The following is an 18,237-nucleotide window of genomic DNA, read 5'->3' on the forward strand; positions in this document are numbered from 1 at the left end:
CTTGAAATAGAGAATAAATAAATTATTTCAAAAATAGTCTTTAGGTTTTTCCCCATGAATTTTATCTGTAAGAAATCTGATTCCATTTCCAATTTTATTGTATCATTTTAGTATTGCCCTTTCCTGTTTATTGCCAGAACTAGCTCATCAATAAAACTGGTACCATGGGAATGTCCCTCAAAATGTAAACAGGACAATATAGAATATATATCAATAGTGCATGATTAATGAAAAGAACTTGGAGCCAAGACATAAGCTTGAGTATAACAGACAGTGAAACTTAGTTGACTAGTTCATATGCTATCATCTTAATTGTATAGGAAGGGTAGCTTATGGGTTACTACCATAAGTTATGGTTGAGAAGCATTGCAAGACATCTGACCACATTTGTATATTGACACTTGTTCAACTTTACGCTTATATCTGGGGTGTTCATTACTACTCTAAAGCATGTAGCTTTTTTTAATTTAATTTTTTATTTTTATAAAACCCTTACCTTCTGTCTTAGAGTCAATAGCATATATTGGCTCCAAGGCAGAAGAGTGGTAAGGGCTAGGCAATCAGGGTTAAGTGACTTGCCCAGGGTCACACAACTGGGAAGTATCTGAGGCCAGATTTGAAACCTAGGACCTCCCATTTCTAGGTTGGACTCTCAATTCACTAAGCCCCCTATATGCCCCCCAGCATGTAGCTTTAATATTCTCTCTCTCTCTCTCTCTCTCTCTCTCTCTCTCTCTCTCTCTCTCTCTCTCTCTCTCTCTCTCTTATCTATATATCAGATGTTTTCCCTCTCTTACACTCTTTCAATTACTTCCTCTCCTCTCCTTTCATATTATCTCTTCTACTTTTCTCTTCATTCTTCTCCTTTTCTCTATTTTCTCCTTTACTCCTCTCTTATTCCTTTCCTCACCCCTCTTATTATTAGGAATAGCATTTCATTTTTGTTTTGTCCCTGAAAGAGTGCAAAGGCTAGAGAGCTCAAAGGATCATGGAGGAGAAGATCAATATGAAAATCAACTTAGAAAGAAGATTTAGACTTCCATCTGAAGCTACAAATAACCAGTAGTGCTAGTACAGATAACTGGACTAGCTGTGGATTTAATTTAGGTCTTTTGACTAATGCGCATGGGATTTAGGTATGAATTAGAAGCTGAAAGTCAATTGCATGTATGAATTCATACAAATCCCTGCTAATGAAGCCAGAATATTTTGCCATGTTTCTATTTTTCTGAGATATTAAACCCAATATAAATAAGGGATATAACCAAGTAAATCAATTTCTCTATAGTACAAAAGGTTAAAGATCTATTTTTCCAATATTCTGAAAGTTAAATGCCAGGAAAATGGCTTATACCACATTAATAGTATGCTTCTGTGCATACATGAGTACATATGTATATATGTGTGCATGAGATGTGCATATATGTGACTATTTCTGTCAATATTATGTTACTAAGCATAGGAACAAAAAAGGAGGCAAATGTCTTTGCATATGGCTTGGAAGAAAAACATTCCATCTTGAGGAATGCAATCTCCTTCTGGTCTTAGTTCTACTTAGTGGGAAATGTCTGCTTCTCAACAATGCTCTATGAAGTGATGGGTAACCAGAAAGTAGCAAAGTATGATAGTTTAGGAGGTTGAGAGAGCAAGTCTGTTGTAATGCAGGTGTAAATAAATTACTAGGTTTATTCATCTCAGTCTAGAAAGTCATTTCTCCTAAAGTTCTATTTTGCCAATAGAACTTTTCATTATGTGACAGAGGATTTGGAAAAATGAAACATAAAGCCCTACTGTTTTGGTTTTAATGCCTTTTTTTATAATTCAATCACACACTCTTATCCACATGCACAAAAGACATTGTAAAGTCTTAACAGGGTAAAATCCCACTAATAGTAGCTTAAATTTATATTATTCTTTAATGTGTTAAAGTCATATAGTGAATGGCCTGAAATGCTAGACCAAAAAGGTTTGAATTTTATACTACAATGAGAGTAGAGTCAATGAAAATTTTGACTGGGAAATTACATTGTTAAATCTCTACAATGGGAAGCTTAATGCCATCTCTTCCTAATATTCCTCACTTTTTCTGATCTCTATGGAGAAAGACAACTATGAGTACACTCCACCAACAGCCATCAGAATGACTTTCTTCATGCCATGATCCATATCTGTCAGACAACCTCATGATAGAGAACTGAAAACATTTGTTCTATAGGGGATCATAGTTGAGAAAATAAATAGCTACCTACATTCTTTTTTAACACTAAGAGCAAAACTTCCAATGATTCTCCATTCTTAGATTTAGGATTCTTCACATTATGATTCACAGAAGAAAACTAAGGATCCCCAAGGCAAGGGTAAGGAGGGAGAATACTTGAAATACAAGGAACCACCAAAAACAAAAGCAATAATAAGCGTTTGATGTAATATTTTCTAAAGGGACCAACTTGCAGACCATTTGGATGGGAAAATAAATTGCATAAAAGGGAGAAAATAAGACTCAGAATTTAGGTAGGTACCAGATTGTGGAAGGCTTTAAATGCTAGAATAAGTATTTTCAGTTTTATCCTAGAGAGATAGGAAAAAGAGCCATTGATGTTTTTGATTAAGGAACTGACATTGTCAGATCTTTGCTTTCAAAATATTAATTTTGTGGCTTCATTAAGGATGAATTTGGATTTATTTTTCATGAAGCTTCCAAAGAAATAATAATAGAAGCACCCAGAACAATTAAAAGGATTTTACTTAATAAATATTTGTTGAAGTGAATTGATTCTTTTTTAATTTTTCTTAATTTTCCAGGAGCCTTTCCTGATTTAAGGAAAGTATGTTTTTTTTTTGTTTTTTTTTAACTAAGTGTTCATTCTTTGTAAAATAAAGTGATTGATGCTTGACATTGAGGGAATTATCCTTGTGTAATTTTTTTCACTGCTTCATGTCAGTTCCTTCATTCATCCAATCATTTAGCAAGTGAGCATTTAAATACCTACTATAATTAAAGACTAAGAGAATACAGAGACAAAATGTTTATCAGGAACTTAGTGAGAATTAGAACATTTTATAAATTATTCAATACAAAATACAACTAAATGTTTTGAAGGGGTAAAAAATGGTGTAGACAACTAAGGGAGGGATCAAGAAAGATCTTTATAGAAGAGAGCATTCAAGCTGACCATTAAAGGAAACTAGGAATTCAGAGAGGCAAAGTATAGAAGGGAATACATTTCAGGTTCATAGGATTGACCAGATCTATTAAGGGTGAGTTGGAATGTCTTATGAAGTGAAGAGCATGTAGACCATTTTTGCTGACCTATTTCTTGAGAAAGAATAATATGAAACCAGTATGGAAAGATAGACTGGATCCAGACCATTAAGGACTTTAAATGCCAAACATGTATGCTTTATTCTAAGTGGTAACTGGGTTTTAAAGAATATCCTTTATCAAAAGAATGACAATCAAATTCTCCTATAAAATCAATGTGGTAGCTCTGTGAAGGATAGTAATACTGAATTTACAAAAAGACTACCACAAAAGTAACTGTAATTTAGGAATGAATATTAGTTGCTAAGGAAGAGTTTTAGAGAAATTACATAAAGAAAATTATAAGAACTTTCTAAATTAATTAGCATACACTATAATATTTGGAAATTTCAGTACAAAGGTGGGGAAAACAGGGGATAATGAGGAGAAATATAAAGAAAATGTGACACAAGAGAAAGAAAAGAAAAATTCTGAAATTCGTGAATCATGTAGAGACCTCAAGCCACTAGATAATAGACATAAAAAAGACAATGACAACAAAAACCAAGATGAATTCTGCATTGAACCTAATGAACATGAAATGTTAAAGAATGAAAATGACTACAATTTAAGGAAAAGGAAAAGACATATTTTGGATGTTGGAGATATATATATATATATCTTAGCTGTCTGTACGCAGCTAAAATAAGAAAATTTCAAAGTCAAGATCAGAATTATAATAAGAAGGATAGCATCAGGAAAAATATTGTTTATAATTAAGTCAATTTAATCATAAATTATTTAAGCAAACTATTGAAAAATAAAAATGGAAAATGGACAAGAGAGAAATAACATTGATATTGAATATAATGATTCATCTACAAATAGAAACAATATAAATTAAATGCTATAAGAAAACTAGAAGAGTCCCAAAAATTCTTTAGTCATTAAATACTGTACTTAATGGACAAACTCAGAGGAATATCTTAACAAAGTCAACATTAGATTAAAACATTAAACATCTGTGAAATATTATAAAAGTGATGATTAATGAATATGAGAACTTGTTCATAGAATAGAGAAGCAATTAAGAATAAAGCCTAACTGAAAATGGTTTTCAAGGTATCGTGCTAAGCATTCAAAGGATATATACAAGGATAAAAGCAGAAATGAGATGAAAAGTAGAAGAAAAGAGGGAAAGATCTATTTTTAAAAAGTTTATTCCAACAAAGGTAGTAGAACAATGAAATTTCAACCTTAATGTCCTAAGGTGCTTACAGAAAAAGAAGAAATGACACTAAGGAAATAAAGGCAGGAAAAGCAAACTGATTTGGTCAAGTAGAGAGAGATCTATACTGTCTATGTAAAATTGTGAGGGCATTGAGGTGCCAATTTGCAAGATAACTAATGGAGAGGAGAGTATCAAGTTTTGGGGAAAAAAGTTTAGACTTCATTAATATCAATGAAATGACTAAGAAAATGCCAACAGCTTCCATCCTCTATAATTACTCTCCCATCTATTAAAAAAAAATTTGTGAAAGTCATTGTAGACAATTTCAGGAGATCCTTAGTATTAGTGAGAAAGATGCAAGCTTTACAAATGATATTTAACAATGGACCCCATCTTTAACATCTCTCACAGTTGACAGAAAAATATAAAGAATATTAAAATATTTCTTAGTTATTTTCAAAAACTTCATAATCTCCAGAAATTCATTATTCTGCAAGATTAAATTAACCTAGAATGAATCTTGGAACTCCTAGTTCTTGAGGTCCCTCTCTCAAGAGAAGTGGGAAGTAAATATCTGGATACTCCTTTCAGATCTTCATCTTGAAGGAGACCTTCTTATATTCCACCTCATCTCCCACTAAGCTACTTTCCTGAACTCAATGATCTCTAGAAACTCATCATTCTGCAAGATAAACTCAGAAATGCTCACAGGGTTTACATAGAATAGTGTCTGGCATATAATAGAAGCTTAATGTTTATTGAATTCCCTCTATACTTATTATGTATTGATTACAAAAAAAAGTATTCCACTCAGTAAAACAAAGCAACATTTTACAGAGAGAGGTTGTCAATTAATTCTAAGGCAACCAATTAGGAGGCTATTGCAATAATCCAGGTGAGAAGTGAGCAGAACCTGAATTATGATAGCTGTGGTAAGAGTAGAGAGAAGGAAATGGTAGCAGTAAATGTTGAGGATATAGAATTGCCAAGAATATAAAGTGACTGATTATATATGGAGGCTGAGGAGAATATGATTAGGTGACTGCAAAGGTGGTGGTGTACTAAGAAGAAATATAATCATAAGGTAAGTGAATTTGGGGAAAGAGATGCTGAATTCTTTTGGAGATATGTTAAATTTGATATGCCTATGTAATATGGAAATGTCCATTCAGCATTTGGTGACACAGGACTGGAACATGGGAGAGAGAGGAGGGCCAAGAATATAATTCTCTTAATTATTTACATATGGTTAGATAATTAAAGCTTTAAGGACTGAGAATATCATCTAGAGAGAGAAAAGAAGACCCAGGTTTGAGAAAAGAAGAGGACCCAGGTTTTCCAGCTGTGGCAACAATGATTAGAGAGTAGAACATAGATGGTGAGCATCCAGGAAAGAATATCCAGAAGAGGTAACTTAAAAGGGAGAAGGAGCAACAGGAAAGAGTCATGTCACTGTTTCTCAGGGAAAAGAGGCATACTAATAAGGAGAAGTTGGACAATATGCATTTATAAAATCAACACTCATACCCACACAAGCCTTTTTCTATCCCTAAACTTTATGCTTTTTTTTTGTTTCATTAATACGCAGACTGATTTTTGTCACAGATATTGCAGAGAGGATACCTATTGAGATATAGATGGTTTTTTGAGCCTTTTTCAAACTTTGGGTTTTTTCCTCCTCCCTATAAAGTTTATGATTAAAGAAAGAGAAAGAAATTTTATATTTGATTATTTCCTATATATTAAACAAGTAGCTTCAACTATAAATATCATGATTTGACATCTGGGAGATAGAGATAAGCTGTTGACTTCATCAAGAGCTACATATTCACCAGATAATGAGATAAAAGTACAGAGTTCCCAGAAGGAGTTCCCATATTTAGAGGAGTAGATCAAAGTTAATACATGCTACCATAGAACAAGAATGTCTTTCTTTGATCCAAATGGGAAAAACAGTAGCTTTCCCCTCAATGCTTAAAAAAAAATACTCTTACCTTCCGGGGATTTTGGAAAGTGTAGTTTTCTTACGTAGAACCAGAAGAGTAAAAAACAAGATGAATATTTTCCTAAAATATCATTATCTAATAGCTTTTAGATACTGGCTCTCAAAGAAACATACACAAGGACAGAACAGAACTATGAGATGATTTTTGATTCACTGACAATCTAGTACACATTGTCTCTTTTCTAATTTAGTTACACACATAACAGAGATTCGTGTGAACCTGTTCATCTCATCAACTTCTCTCCCCATAGAATCTAGAGGAGAAAACAAATAGAACCACAAAAACATGCAATACCTTCAATCCAAATGCTTCTCTGATTAATAAAAACTGAGCTGGAGTTTTAATTGGTTTCTCTTGATGGGGAATCATCTTGTACAGAATTTTAATGAATCTTAGAAAGCAATTATCAATTGGGCACGTTTTCTCACATTGATTTGCCATTCCTTGAGCTGGTTTAACTTTAGTTGTTTCTGTGTTCTCATTCCACAGTCTGCTTCACTTCAGAATAGTCTTAATGAAGGTGAACAGATTGAAACAAACCTACCTAGGCAAAACTCGATAAAACAAGAAAATATTAACTAGCAGATTTTCTCCCCAAAACTACTCTCAATGTCCTCCAGGTCTTTCTTATTGAATAATGCAGTCATAGAAATAAGAAAGGTCATGAAAGATCATAAAGGCCAACTAACTGCAAGACATCAAGAACTAAAGCAATCCTTGAGAGTGATAGGAAACTACCCATTTTTAAAAATCTTGCTTCAGAGAATAGGTGTTCTGTTAAGAATTTCTCATTTCTGTCTCATTCAAGCTATAGGTTTTCTCCCTTTATTTTGTCCTCCACATATACAGAATCATTTAATAACCCTCCCACTATTTATATCTGAGGCACAACAATTCCAACACTTTCAACATTTCCTTTCAAGTTTTACTTCACAATCTTATTAATCATCTTGCCCTAATCTAGAATATGTTTCCTAAAATTATAGATGAGAATTTTGCATAGAAAAGAATAAAAGCCTAATATAGATTACACCCATCATTTCCTCCTTGATCTATTATGCTTATTATGCTGTCACGGAAGCAGACTTGATTTGTTCTGAAAAGATGTGTTGTTCATGAAACCAAGTTTTCTAGAAGATATTTGCAAATTAATTTACTGATGACTTTTCCCTGCATGTTTTTTTCATGAGTAGAACTGAGGTTTACAAGACTCTTTTTTTCTTTCCTTTTTTTATTTTTACATTCAGATGCCATGTTCATTATTGATTTAATTTCAGTTTCCTCACCATCCTGTATAATTTCACAAAAATGAATGAGAAGACCCTGAAATGCCTTTCCTAAGAATCCCAGAGATGTAGGTCATGAAAGCTAAATAAATCTTTCATCAGTCTGATCTATTTAACTTATCTTGTGTCAGTTCTTCTGTTCCTTAAACTTGAGACCTCACCATCCTGATGAACCATTTTTAAAATAACCTGAGAACAAAAGTATGGTTGCTGAATGTATACATACATACATACATATATGTATATATATAGTAAATCTTATAAAAGTCTCCTTTTATTCTGTGATTAACCAGGCAATCCTATATCTCATCTTTGTTACTGACCATGGTAGCTACGAATTCACATTATAGTAGGGAGAATAAAAGCTTCTAGGGTCAGTTGATATGAAGGGATCTCAGAATGACTACAGAATGACAACCTAACAATCAATGGAATTTTAGAAGTCTCATTTTTGATTCTAGCATTTGAGCTGTCAAACATAGTAGTAGGAAGAAAAAACACTTTAATTCTTTGTAGTTTGATTTTTGCCAATTGGAAAAAGTAAATTATAGCAAATGTTTCCTCAAGTGGTTGTGTGGTAGAAGTGTTTATTCAGTGTTTTGAAATTATGGAGTAGAAGTTACCATAGAAATGTGAAGTGTTGTCATTTATTCTTAATCGAACATATTTTTGTCTTTCGTTTTTGAATTACATAGTCAAGTTAACATGTTGAATTGAAACAATATAATAAGTGAGTTTAATTAAGCAACATTAAGCTTCTAAATGGGTAACAGGCAAGAAACTGGTTTTGTAGCTTATGCATGAATTAGATAATGGCCCTAACAAAGATTGTAATCAATCTGTGGAATGAATGGTAAACAAAAGATAACTGATGGGAAGTCCTCATGCTTTACTGGTATTCACATGTCAGGATGTCTAAAGGAAGATTACTCGCACATAAGGGGAGCTCTCAGTATAGATGATTTATAGAATGATATGCACAAGAATCTAATGAGATAAAAAAGACATGTACATGTATGTATGACCTTACTGTTAGAGAGAGTATTCACATCACTGAGGTTATAGAATATAACCTCAGTTATATTCTCATATAAGTTCATCCTTCCTGAAGTCATTCCATGTCATTAAATGCTATCTTATTCTGGATAATTATTCCTTTATTTCTATAAAACTCCCCTCCTCATCCCAGAATTATTACTCTTTACTTTACTATTAGTTGCTTCCTTACCTCATGCTTGTTGCATATCTAAACTGAGATATCATATTGGATCTCCAAAGTCACCATGTTGCAAATCAATCACATCACTGTCCACATCAATCCTTTCTGGGAGGAACAGTACCAATGGATTCCTGGTAACCAAGAATAGAAATCTCCATGTCATCTTTTCCTCTTCCATCTCTTTTTACCATTTTAACATATATTTAGTTACATAATTATGTTGATTGAACCCTCTTAATAATCCCATTCTTTCCATCTGCTGTCCACATACTAGCTTAGGTCTTTATGATTTCTTATGTGACTATAGCATTTCAGTTGTGCACTTCATTCCTAATTGTTTTCCCTTATAATTTATACTACATATGCTACTAGATGAAGGAAGGAAAGAAGGAAAAAGGAAGTCTTTATTAAGTGCGTATCTTGTGCTATATGTAGTGCTAAGTGTTGTATAAATATTATCTCATTTCATCCTTACAACAACCCTGGGCTTTAGGTGCAATTTTTCATTCACTGGGCCACCTTGTTGTCTTCAGATAAAACAGTTCCAAGTATGTCCTCATACTCCAGTATCCATAATCCATAATATTAAAAATATAGTAACTACTCTGTCAGTGGAGAATGTAACCTTATGAGACTTTCTCCTTCATCTCCTTCATATTTTTTTACAAACCTTTTATATTGAATAATATTTGTGCATGCTGGCCTTTATGGAGCATTTTGAAGTTTACAAAGTGTTTCAGATAGATAGATAGATAGATGATTGGATGGATAGATGGATGGTTGGATAGATGGATGGTTGGATATATGGATGGATGGATGGACAGATAGTTAGATAGATAATTAGATAGATATATGAGTGCCAAAATCTCATTTGATCCTCATGATAACCATGTGATATAGATACTATTATCATTTATTTTTACAGATGTGAAATTTCAGGCCAACATATTCTAAGTAGCTTGTCCAGGGTCACAGTTAGTTGGTTTCTGAGACTATCCATTTTGCCACATAGTAATCTAATTTATCCAATGCACTAGAAATTTTTTAACTTATTTTTTGTTGTTCTTTGTTTTTGCCATGCAATGGTCTTGTTCAAATCTTTTAGTAGCATATTTCCTTCTAAATATGGTTCCTCTTATATAACTGAATCTGTAATGTCCTCCATAATTTATTCTAAAATATCTTTCCAGACTCATCTCTTACTGCTTTAATTTTTATATGCCTTAATCTAGTCAAAGTGGAGTTTCTTCCCCAGATTATGTGTTCCTATACCATGTCTCCTATTGTATATTTTGTTTTGAAGGCCCTTTTGCTGCATCATCTGTTGAAATCCTTTTTTCAAGGATCATCTATAATTCTGTATCCTTTATAAATATTTCTTTGATTTTATTAACTGGATTTGGTCTTTAGCCTTAAAACACCACCACCACCATGATAACTTCTCACTCCCATGGAAATACTTCTTCATCTCTCTTAAGATACACACACAAACACACACACATATACATACATATATATTAATATATATGCATACATACACATGGGGAAAACATATACACATAAGTACAATCCTATATTAATGTGTATTTAAATATATACATACATAGCATAAGGTCTAGGGATTAGAAACTAAATTTAGTTCAGGAAAAAAATATCTATCTCTATCACATTCTTATATCCTTCCTATTATTATAGTTGTTTGCATAATTTCATTCCTCCAACCCCCATGACAGTATAAGATCTTTAAGAATATGGATGATTAGCTGTTCTTTACACTCCACCCTTTCTATCCCTTAACTCAATGCTTTGATCTTAGTTGGTCTGTGAGATCCACTGAACTGAAATAACTTGGTTAAGAGTGAACATGTCTACATAATTAAAACATTTCCAAGTTTATTGCATTGGAAGAAATACAGAGAGAACACATATTTCTTCTAATTAGATTTCTAGAACCTGTAAACATATGAGTTGTTAGTTTTATCTTTGGGAAGAAACATTTCACAGATGTATAAAATACAGTCCCTCTTTAACCAAATAAAGTTATGTCACTCAGCCTGTAATTTTCTTATCTGATGAACTGAATGGATGTCATATCTTGTTGTTGTTTTCACTGTTGTCATCAATACCTATGTTCCAAAATATGGTTGAAAAGGTTTGATCAAGTTGAGTCAAGTTAAAAAGCATTTATCAAGCACTTGGGTACCAGCATTATGCTAAGAGTTGAGGTTCCAAAGAAAGACATACATATACTCTACCCCCAACCCCAAGGAGCTTATGCTTTAATGGGAGAGACAATATATAAACCACTAAGTAAAAATAAGAAATATATAGGAAGAATTTGTGATGTTTTCAAAAAAATTAAATAATCCAGGGAAAGACTTCTTATATAAGAATAGGTGAAACTGGTATAAATGCAGGGAAACCAGGTGGCAAAGATGAGGTGATAGATAATTCTAGGTATAATGCATTGCTAATGAAAATGCACTGAGTCAGAAAATGGAGTGTATTATTTGAGGAACAGAAAGAAATCTATATTGCTGAATCATAGGATCTCTGGAAGGGAGACTGAAAAAGCAGAAGGGACGAGATTCTAAAGGGCTTTGAAAGGCAACCAAAGAAATTTATGTATGAATTAGAGGTAATGGAGAGTCATTAGAGTTTGTGAAAAAATAAGGGTAACTTGGTAAAATCTTTGCTTTAGGAAGATCATTGATAGCTAAGTGGAGAATGGACTGCAATGGGAAAGACTTGAACCAGGGAGCCCAACTATAAAATTTGTAAACATCAATGGATGAGTTGATGAGAATGTGTACCATCATTGCAGTAGTAATAACACAGTTGAAGCTGGGACATATGAAAGGAATTTTGTGAACATAGACTTGATAGACCAAAGGAACATATAGGATATGGGAAGGATGAAAGAGAGTAAGTAGTCTAACATGTTTTCTAGATCTCAGGTGACTAAGTAACTGAGAAGATTATTGTACTCTCAACAATAAAGATTTGGAGAAGGGAGGATTTAGGAGGAAATTAGAAGTTTTGGGGGCTTATGTTAATTTTAACATGTCTATAGTTCATTTTTTTTTTAATTTCCAATAGTCATTTAGATATAAAAAAACTGGAGGTAAGCAAAGAGGTTAGGGATGGACAGGTCAATTTTGAGAATCATCAGAACAGAGATGAAAATTGATTCTGTGGGAGATGTTGAGATCACAAAGTGAAATAAAGAGGGAGAAAAAAGGACCCAGGACAGAATTTTGTTAAGTACCCATATTTAGGAGGTGTGGCCTGGATAAAGATTGAGCAAAAGAGACTAAAGATTGGTCATATGGGTAGAAGAACCAGGAAAGAGCAATATCATATAAAACTAGAACATAACATGATTTATAGGATGATATGCACAAGAATTTAATGTGAGCATTACATGAATAGGACTGGTGGACAAAGACCAGAATAGTAATTAAGGAAAGGGTCAAGAGTCCCTGACTTTAGACAGGAGCTCCATGCAAGTCCTGAATTGAGTAGAAATTGTCACAACAGATATTAACTAGCCGAATGGAAAATTCACTCATGCAATTATGTCCCAAAGACATTCTGCTTGAATCATGGCTTCCTTTTTCATTCTTCTTCAACCTAGTTGTCTCCCATCTTGCAGACACATGCTAAGAAATTTTTATAATATACTCTTTATGAAAAAAGAAACAAATTACACAGATTCCTCTGAGAAGTGATAGACAAATTAGTTTTCCCCTTTTTCATCTCAAGGCATCAAGATTAAGGTTTATGATTAATGATTTGCAAGTCAATTAATCAACCGTGGCTTTTTAAACCTCATTTCTCAAATTACTTCTCTTTCAACAAACAGTCTTTTTGACATCTCCATAGCGTCCCTAGATTCACTTTCATGTTAATTGAAATTCCCAGCTATTTTTCCTTCTTCTTAGCTTATTGATATAACCTGTTTATGAAATATTTGCAAACACATTATTATTCACCTGTAATGTGTCATGGGTAAGTGCTAAAACAATACTTTATGCTCTCAAGTAATGAAATAGAGCAATAAAAAATCATGCTAATTATGACCTGCAAAACATAGGGTTACTAAAACTATACCTTTCCTTCCAAATAATAAAAATGTCCTTGGGGAAGTCTGTTCATTCAATGTGGTAACAAATACTTTCTGTTTTGTTTTAGTTTCATGCCACTGTCAATGAAGGAGTTGTGGGAGTGATTGTCAATTTAACAGTCGAAGATAAGGATGACCCTACTACTGCAGCCTGGAGAGCAGTCTACACTATCATCAATGGAAATCCAGGGCAAAGTTTTGAAATACATACGAATCCCCAAACCAACGAGGGAATGCTTTCTGTTGTCAAAGTAAGACTGAAACTACTTGTCCTTTAATTTTTTAGTGGTAGTTGAAGGAAACCTAAAATAGATTGGAAAGGCATAGTGGTTTAGAGGAAAGGGCAAAGCATTTAGAGGCGGAGAACCTGGATTTGCAACCTGGTTTTGCCTTTTAATACTTTTATAACTTGGGGTAGAAGGTAATAAGATGGCTCAGTCCTTAGAATGGCAGGCCTGGAATCAGGAAGACCTGAGTTCAAATCTGACATCATGTACCGACTAGTTGTGTAACCCTGGAGAAGTCACTTAAATTCTATTTGCCTTAATTCATTCAAGAGAGAGATAGTAAATTACTCCATTACCTTTATCAAGAAAAAAACCCATGGACAGTGTGGTCCACAGGGTCTAGGAAGAGTTGGACAGGACTGAATAACTGAACAACAATAACTTTGGGCACTTAAATTTCAGTTGTTCTCTAGGGAACTCAAACTAGTATGTAAAATAAGGGTATCGAGCTAGATGATTTCTAAGGTCTCTTTCATACTGTGGTTTACAGAATATTAAATTTGAATCCAGTTCTGACAAAACATGCACACTAAAACATTTATGACATTGAAAGCAATTTAGCATGAAGTATATAGAATATAATTAATATATACAAAGGCCATCAGCAGGAAGCATTCCTGTTTGCCTCCGGAGCACTTAGAAGACTAGATACCATCTTTCACCTCATGAACCCTGAACCCAAGTTCTCTCATCTGAAAAAGTAAATACAGATAGCTTAAAATGTAATTTGAAATAATTTCTTCTGAAGATTTAGTTTATTACAAAGCTGGGTTCCCTTACTTACTTGAATTGAATACTGAATCTTTCAATGGTCTCTTACAAAATGTTTCCCTTCTGCACAAATCTTAGGAAAAGATATGAGTATATTTTGAACAGTCAGCAGTTCTGTTTTCACCAACCTTACAATAAAACCTTTTGCTAGAAAAGTCAAATGAGCTAGGTTAGCCCCTAGGTTTTAATGGAATATAGATTATGAGATAAATTCACCAAAATAACTCTTCTAGGGAAGTTGCATGGAATAAATGAGATAGCATCTTTGTGGCAAGATCATCTTCCCTCTGACACTGAAGCCACCTTGGTGGAGGCCATCATCACCTCATGCCTAGACCACTGCAATAGCCTGCTTGTTAGTATTTCTACTTAAAATCTATCTCCTACTCCTACCTATCCTCCACTTAGCTGCTAAATTGGTCTTTCTAAGGCAGTGGTTTATTCATATCACTTTCCTTCTCTGCCACCCTTCAATAAATTCCACAGTAAGTATAAAATCTTCTGCCTGACTTTTAAAGCCTTTTGTAATCTAAGCCCTCCCTAACTTTCCAATCTTACTCCCCTACACATATTATTGTATCCACCGAAACTACTGGCTTTCTTTCATTCCTCCCACATGACACTCCATTTCCATCTCCTGATCTTGAAAGTTTTCAGTAGATGATATCTTCCATATTGAACTATCTCTCTCTCTCTCTCTCTTTTTCTCTCTCTCTCTCTCTTTCTCTCTCTCTCTCTCTCTCTCTCTTTCTCTCTCTCTCTCTCTCTCTTTTTGTTTCTCTCTCTCTGTTTCTCTGCCTCCTTCTGTCTCTCTTCTGTCTCTTTATCTTTCTCTGTCTCTCTCTTTCTCTGTCTCTCTCCATCTCTTTCCTATATCCATCCCTAAAATACTTCAGCTTCCTTCAAACTTCAGTTAAAGTCCTTTCTTCAGCAAGAATCATAAATTTCAAGTCTTTCCTTTAAGACCATCCCCAATTTATCTCATCCATACCCTATCCCCACCTAACTCTCCCTAAGACCTGGAGTAACTTGAGATGGGGGACTGTCTTTTGCCTTTCTTTGTATCTCCAGTGTTTTAACAAATGCTTGGCTTGTAACAGAAGATCTATAACCTCCTTTGAAAGATTATTCTGCAAGAACGGTGATGATTTCTTTGTTTATCTGTTTTTTAAGCTAACCTAAATTACTATTGAAGTGTATTTAGTTTATCTTAAGACAGCAATGTAGTATAATAGAAAGAACAATGGCTTAAGGCTCAAATAACATGGGCTCAACACAAGACACTAATAGCCAGGGAAAGATTCCTAAATCAAAATAACTTTCAGTATGGGTAAGAACTTTGAAGATGAAAGTAGTTCAAGATGAGTATCCCTAAAGTCTTAGTTACTAAAACTTTAAAAAACACCCTATTTTTAATGTTTATATTTGGCCATTGGATGATATAACTTTTGAGGTGGTTTAAAAGTCTTAGTGTAGTTTTACGCTACTTTTAAAGCTTAAAAATGTACTAAGACTTTAGGGAGACCTTTTATAGCTTTTTATTTGTTTTAACAGATCTTTGCAATTATGATTTCATCAGGTCTTCCTGATATTGAGAACAGTTCTATCTCCATTATACCACACTGCCTCATAGCACAATACACACATATAAATGTACACACATATACGCATACATGGCCATACACATAAACCTATACTTATGTCTACATTCAATCTAAAAACCAACTTCTAGGAGATTTTTCTGATTGTTACCTCCCAGCCCCATTGTAAAAAATTATATTCCTTAATGGTAAAATGCAAACATTAGAATAGTTATATTCTTTAGTAAAAATACATATTTATTCTCAAATCTGATTCAAATTATAAGGACTTAGCACTGTTCTTTATTCATTTCTGATTTTTAAAAATAAAACCTATATTACAGAATTGAGAGTGTCAAGCTGATCATTGAATTACAAAATCTCAAAGTTAGATCACATTTAGTATCCATTTTGTTCTAGTTCTTGAGGCATTTTCAATTGTGTCCAATTCTTTATGACTCCATTTTGGATTTTCTTAGCAAAGATATTGGGGTGGTTCACCATCTTTTTTCTCTAGCTTATTTTACATATGAAGAAAAGGAAGTAAGCAGGATTAAGTGACTTGTCCAGGGCCACACAGCTATTAAGTATCTGAGACTGGATTTGAACCCAGGTCTCCCTTACTCCAGGCCATGTGCTCTTTCTACTGTGCCACCTATTGGAGTTCATTTAGTCCAAATTATTTGAGTAGACATTAACCTCATTATCCTGCTAATAAGTGGTTTCCATCCTCTGTTTGAAAACCTCCAATAAAAGAAGCCTAATTCCTTTTTTTTCCCCACATAGGCCATACAATGTTTGAGATAGATGTTCCCCCCTCATCTTTCCCATCTCTCCTTTCAAAATGATCTTTGAGTTTGACTATATTCTTCCTAAAACATAACTGAGATCTGAGCACAATACTGCTGTGGTGTTACTAAGGTTACTAAGAGATGATCATTACTTTCATTCTGTACTCTAGAAATTTGTCTTTACAAAATACACTTGGAGGAGCACAATGAATGGTACACAGAACTTATTTTTAAAACAAGTGATGCAGCAAGAGGGAACCAGGATGTGTGGGTTGCCATACTGATCAAAAGGAATATTGGCCAGACTACCTAAGCAAGGGAAGAGAGCACTTCTTGTCTGTAGCTTTGCATTTATCTAATATAAAATTGCTTAAATGATTAATCTAATGAAAATTTAAGAGGCCAGAAGTAGACAATTCTTATTTTTACCAAAATGTGTTTGTCAACTTCTAATGGTTAGTTGAAAAAATACTAAACAAAAGGGCATCATCAATATTACATTCTTATTGACTTCCTTGGGTTATATGCCTCTTCTGAGCTCATAAACCAATTACAGATAAGGATTTAATGGTTTATTTGACTTCACTTCAAGGATCCATAATTTCATCAGTGTGGTTACTCACTCTGTTAATACAGATTACAGTTTTCTACGTGTTCTTAGAGTGGCTAATGCCAACATTCTTGTTAAATGGGGATAACATGATGATAAGTCCTTACATACTTAGAAAGACTTGTCCTCACACAACAGGCAGACAGTATAGCACCAGGCCCTTGCTTAAAGCCTTTTACTTTTGAAGGAACTTTCCAGGAATTAGGCTTCTTTAATCTAGCTTTCCAGAATAACATCATGATTCATTGAGAAAAATGTTCTCAGCCCTTTGAAGCCAACTTTCCTTGATAGTGCTTGTTTTTAGCAGCATATGGGAATACCTTTCCTCTAGCTGTTGGAAAATTCTAAGCTTGACATGATTGATGTGTTAGAAATGTGGGAGGTATAATTTCTGGAGAGCCCATTGTCTTTGTTCATACACTTTATGGTGGCTATTATCTTTAAACCCAGGCGACAATTTAGATTCTTATACAACTAGGAAGATGAATGGGTAGCTTTAAAAATGAATTCTTAGTTTTATCATTACCATTGTTTAGAAATGCTTCCAATATTTACCATTTTATTGGTGTTGCAGTTGGGATGTGAGTGATATGCTTCACCTTTAATGGGAAAATAAATCTGCGCATCTTTAAATTGCGGTACCTCTTCTCTAAATGCCCACATCTTCCCATACATATGTATATGTTTCTATCCTGAGATGATTCTCTGCATGTTTTTCAGCCTTTGGATTATGAGATTTCAGCATTTCACACACTACTGATCAAAGTAGAAAATGAAGACCCATTGGTTCCTGATGTAGCATATGGCCCCAGCTCTACAGCCACAGTCCAGATAACTGTCTCGGATGTAAATGAAGGCCCAGTTTTCCACCCTGACCCCATGACAGTGACCAAGCGTGAGAACATCACTATTGGCAGCATGCTGTTGACAGTAAATGCCACAGATCCTGATTCCTTGCAGCATCAGACCATTAGGTGAGTATATTATTATCCAATCTAAACCTGGAAAGGGAAGTGTAAATGTCTGCTCTGTCTGTAGAAGCTGGTTGTCAGGTGCAATATAGCATTAAATTAAACTTGTTAGAGACCT

The 18,237-nt window shown here is 34.0% G+C and overlaps 1 protein-coding gene across 2 annotated transcripts in view; it reads left to right on the forward strand.

Moving 5' to 3' along the window:
* CDH13 (cadherin 13) overlaps positions 1 to 18,237 on the forward strand; it is a 1,329,441-nt gene that overhangs the window by 1,204,212 nt on the left and 106,992 nt on the right. For both annotated transcript variants that reach the window (XM_007476128.3, XM_056823341.1), the window contains 2 exons: positions 13,178 to 13,360; positions 17,869 to 18,122. In XM_007476128.3, the coding sequence (XP_007476190.1) occupies positions 13,178 to 13,360; positions 17,869 to 18,122 (437 nt within the window). The remainder of the gene's footprint in view (positions 1 to 13,177; positions 13,361 to 17,868; positions 18,123 to 18,237) is intronic.

The sequence above is a fragment of the Monodelphis domestica genome, chromosome 1 (genome assembly GCF_027887165.1).
Source record: "Monodelphis domestica isolate mMonDom1 chromosome 1, mMonDom1.pri, whole genome shotgun sequence".
Lineage (NCBI taxonomy): Eukaryota > Metazoa > Chordata > Mammalia > Didelphimorphia > Didelphidae > Monodelphis > Monodelphis domestica.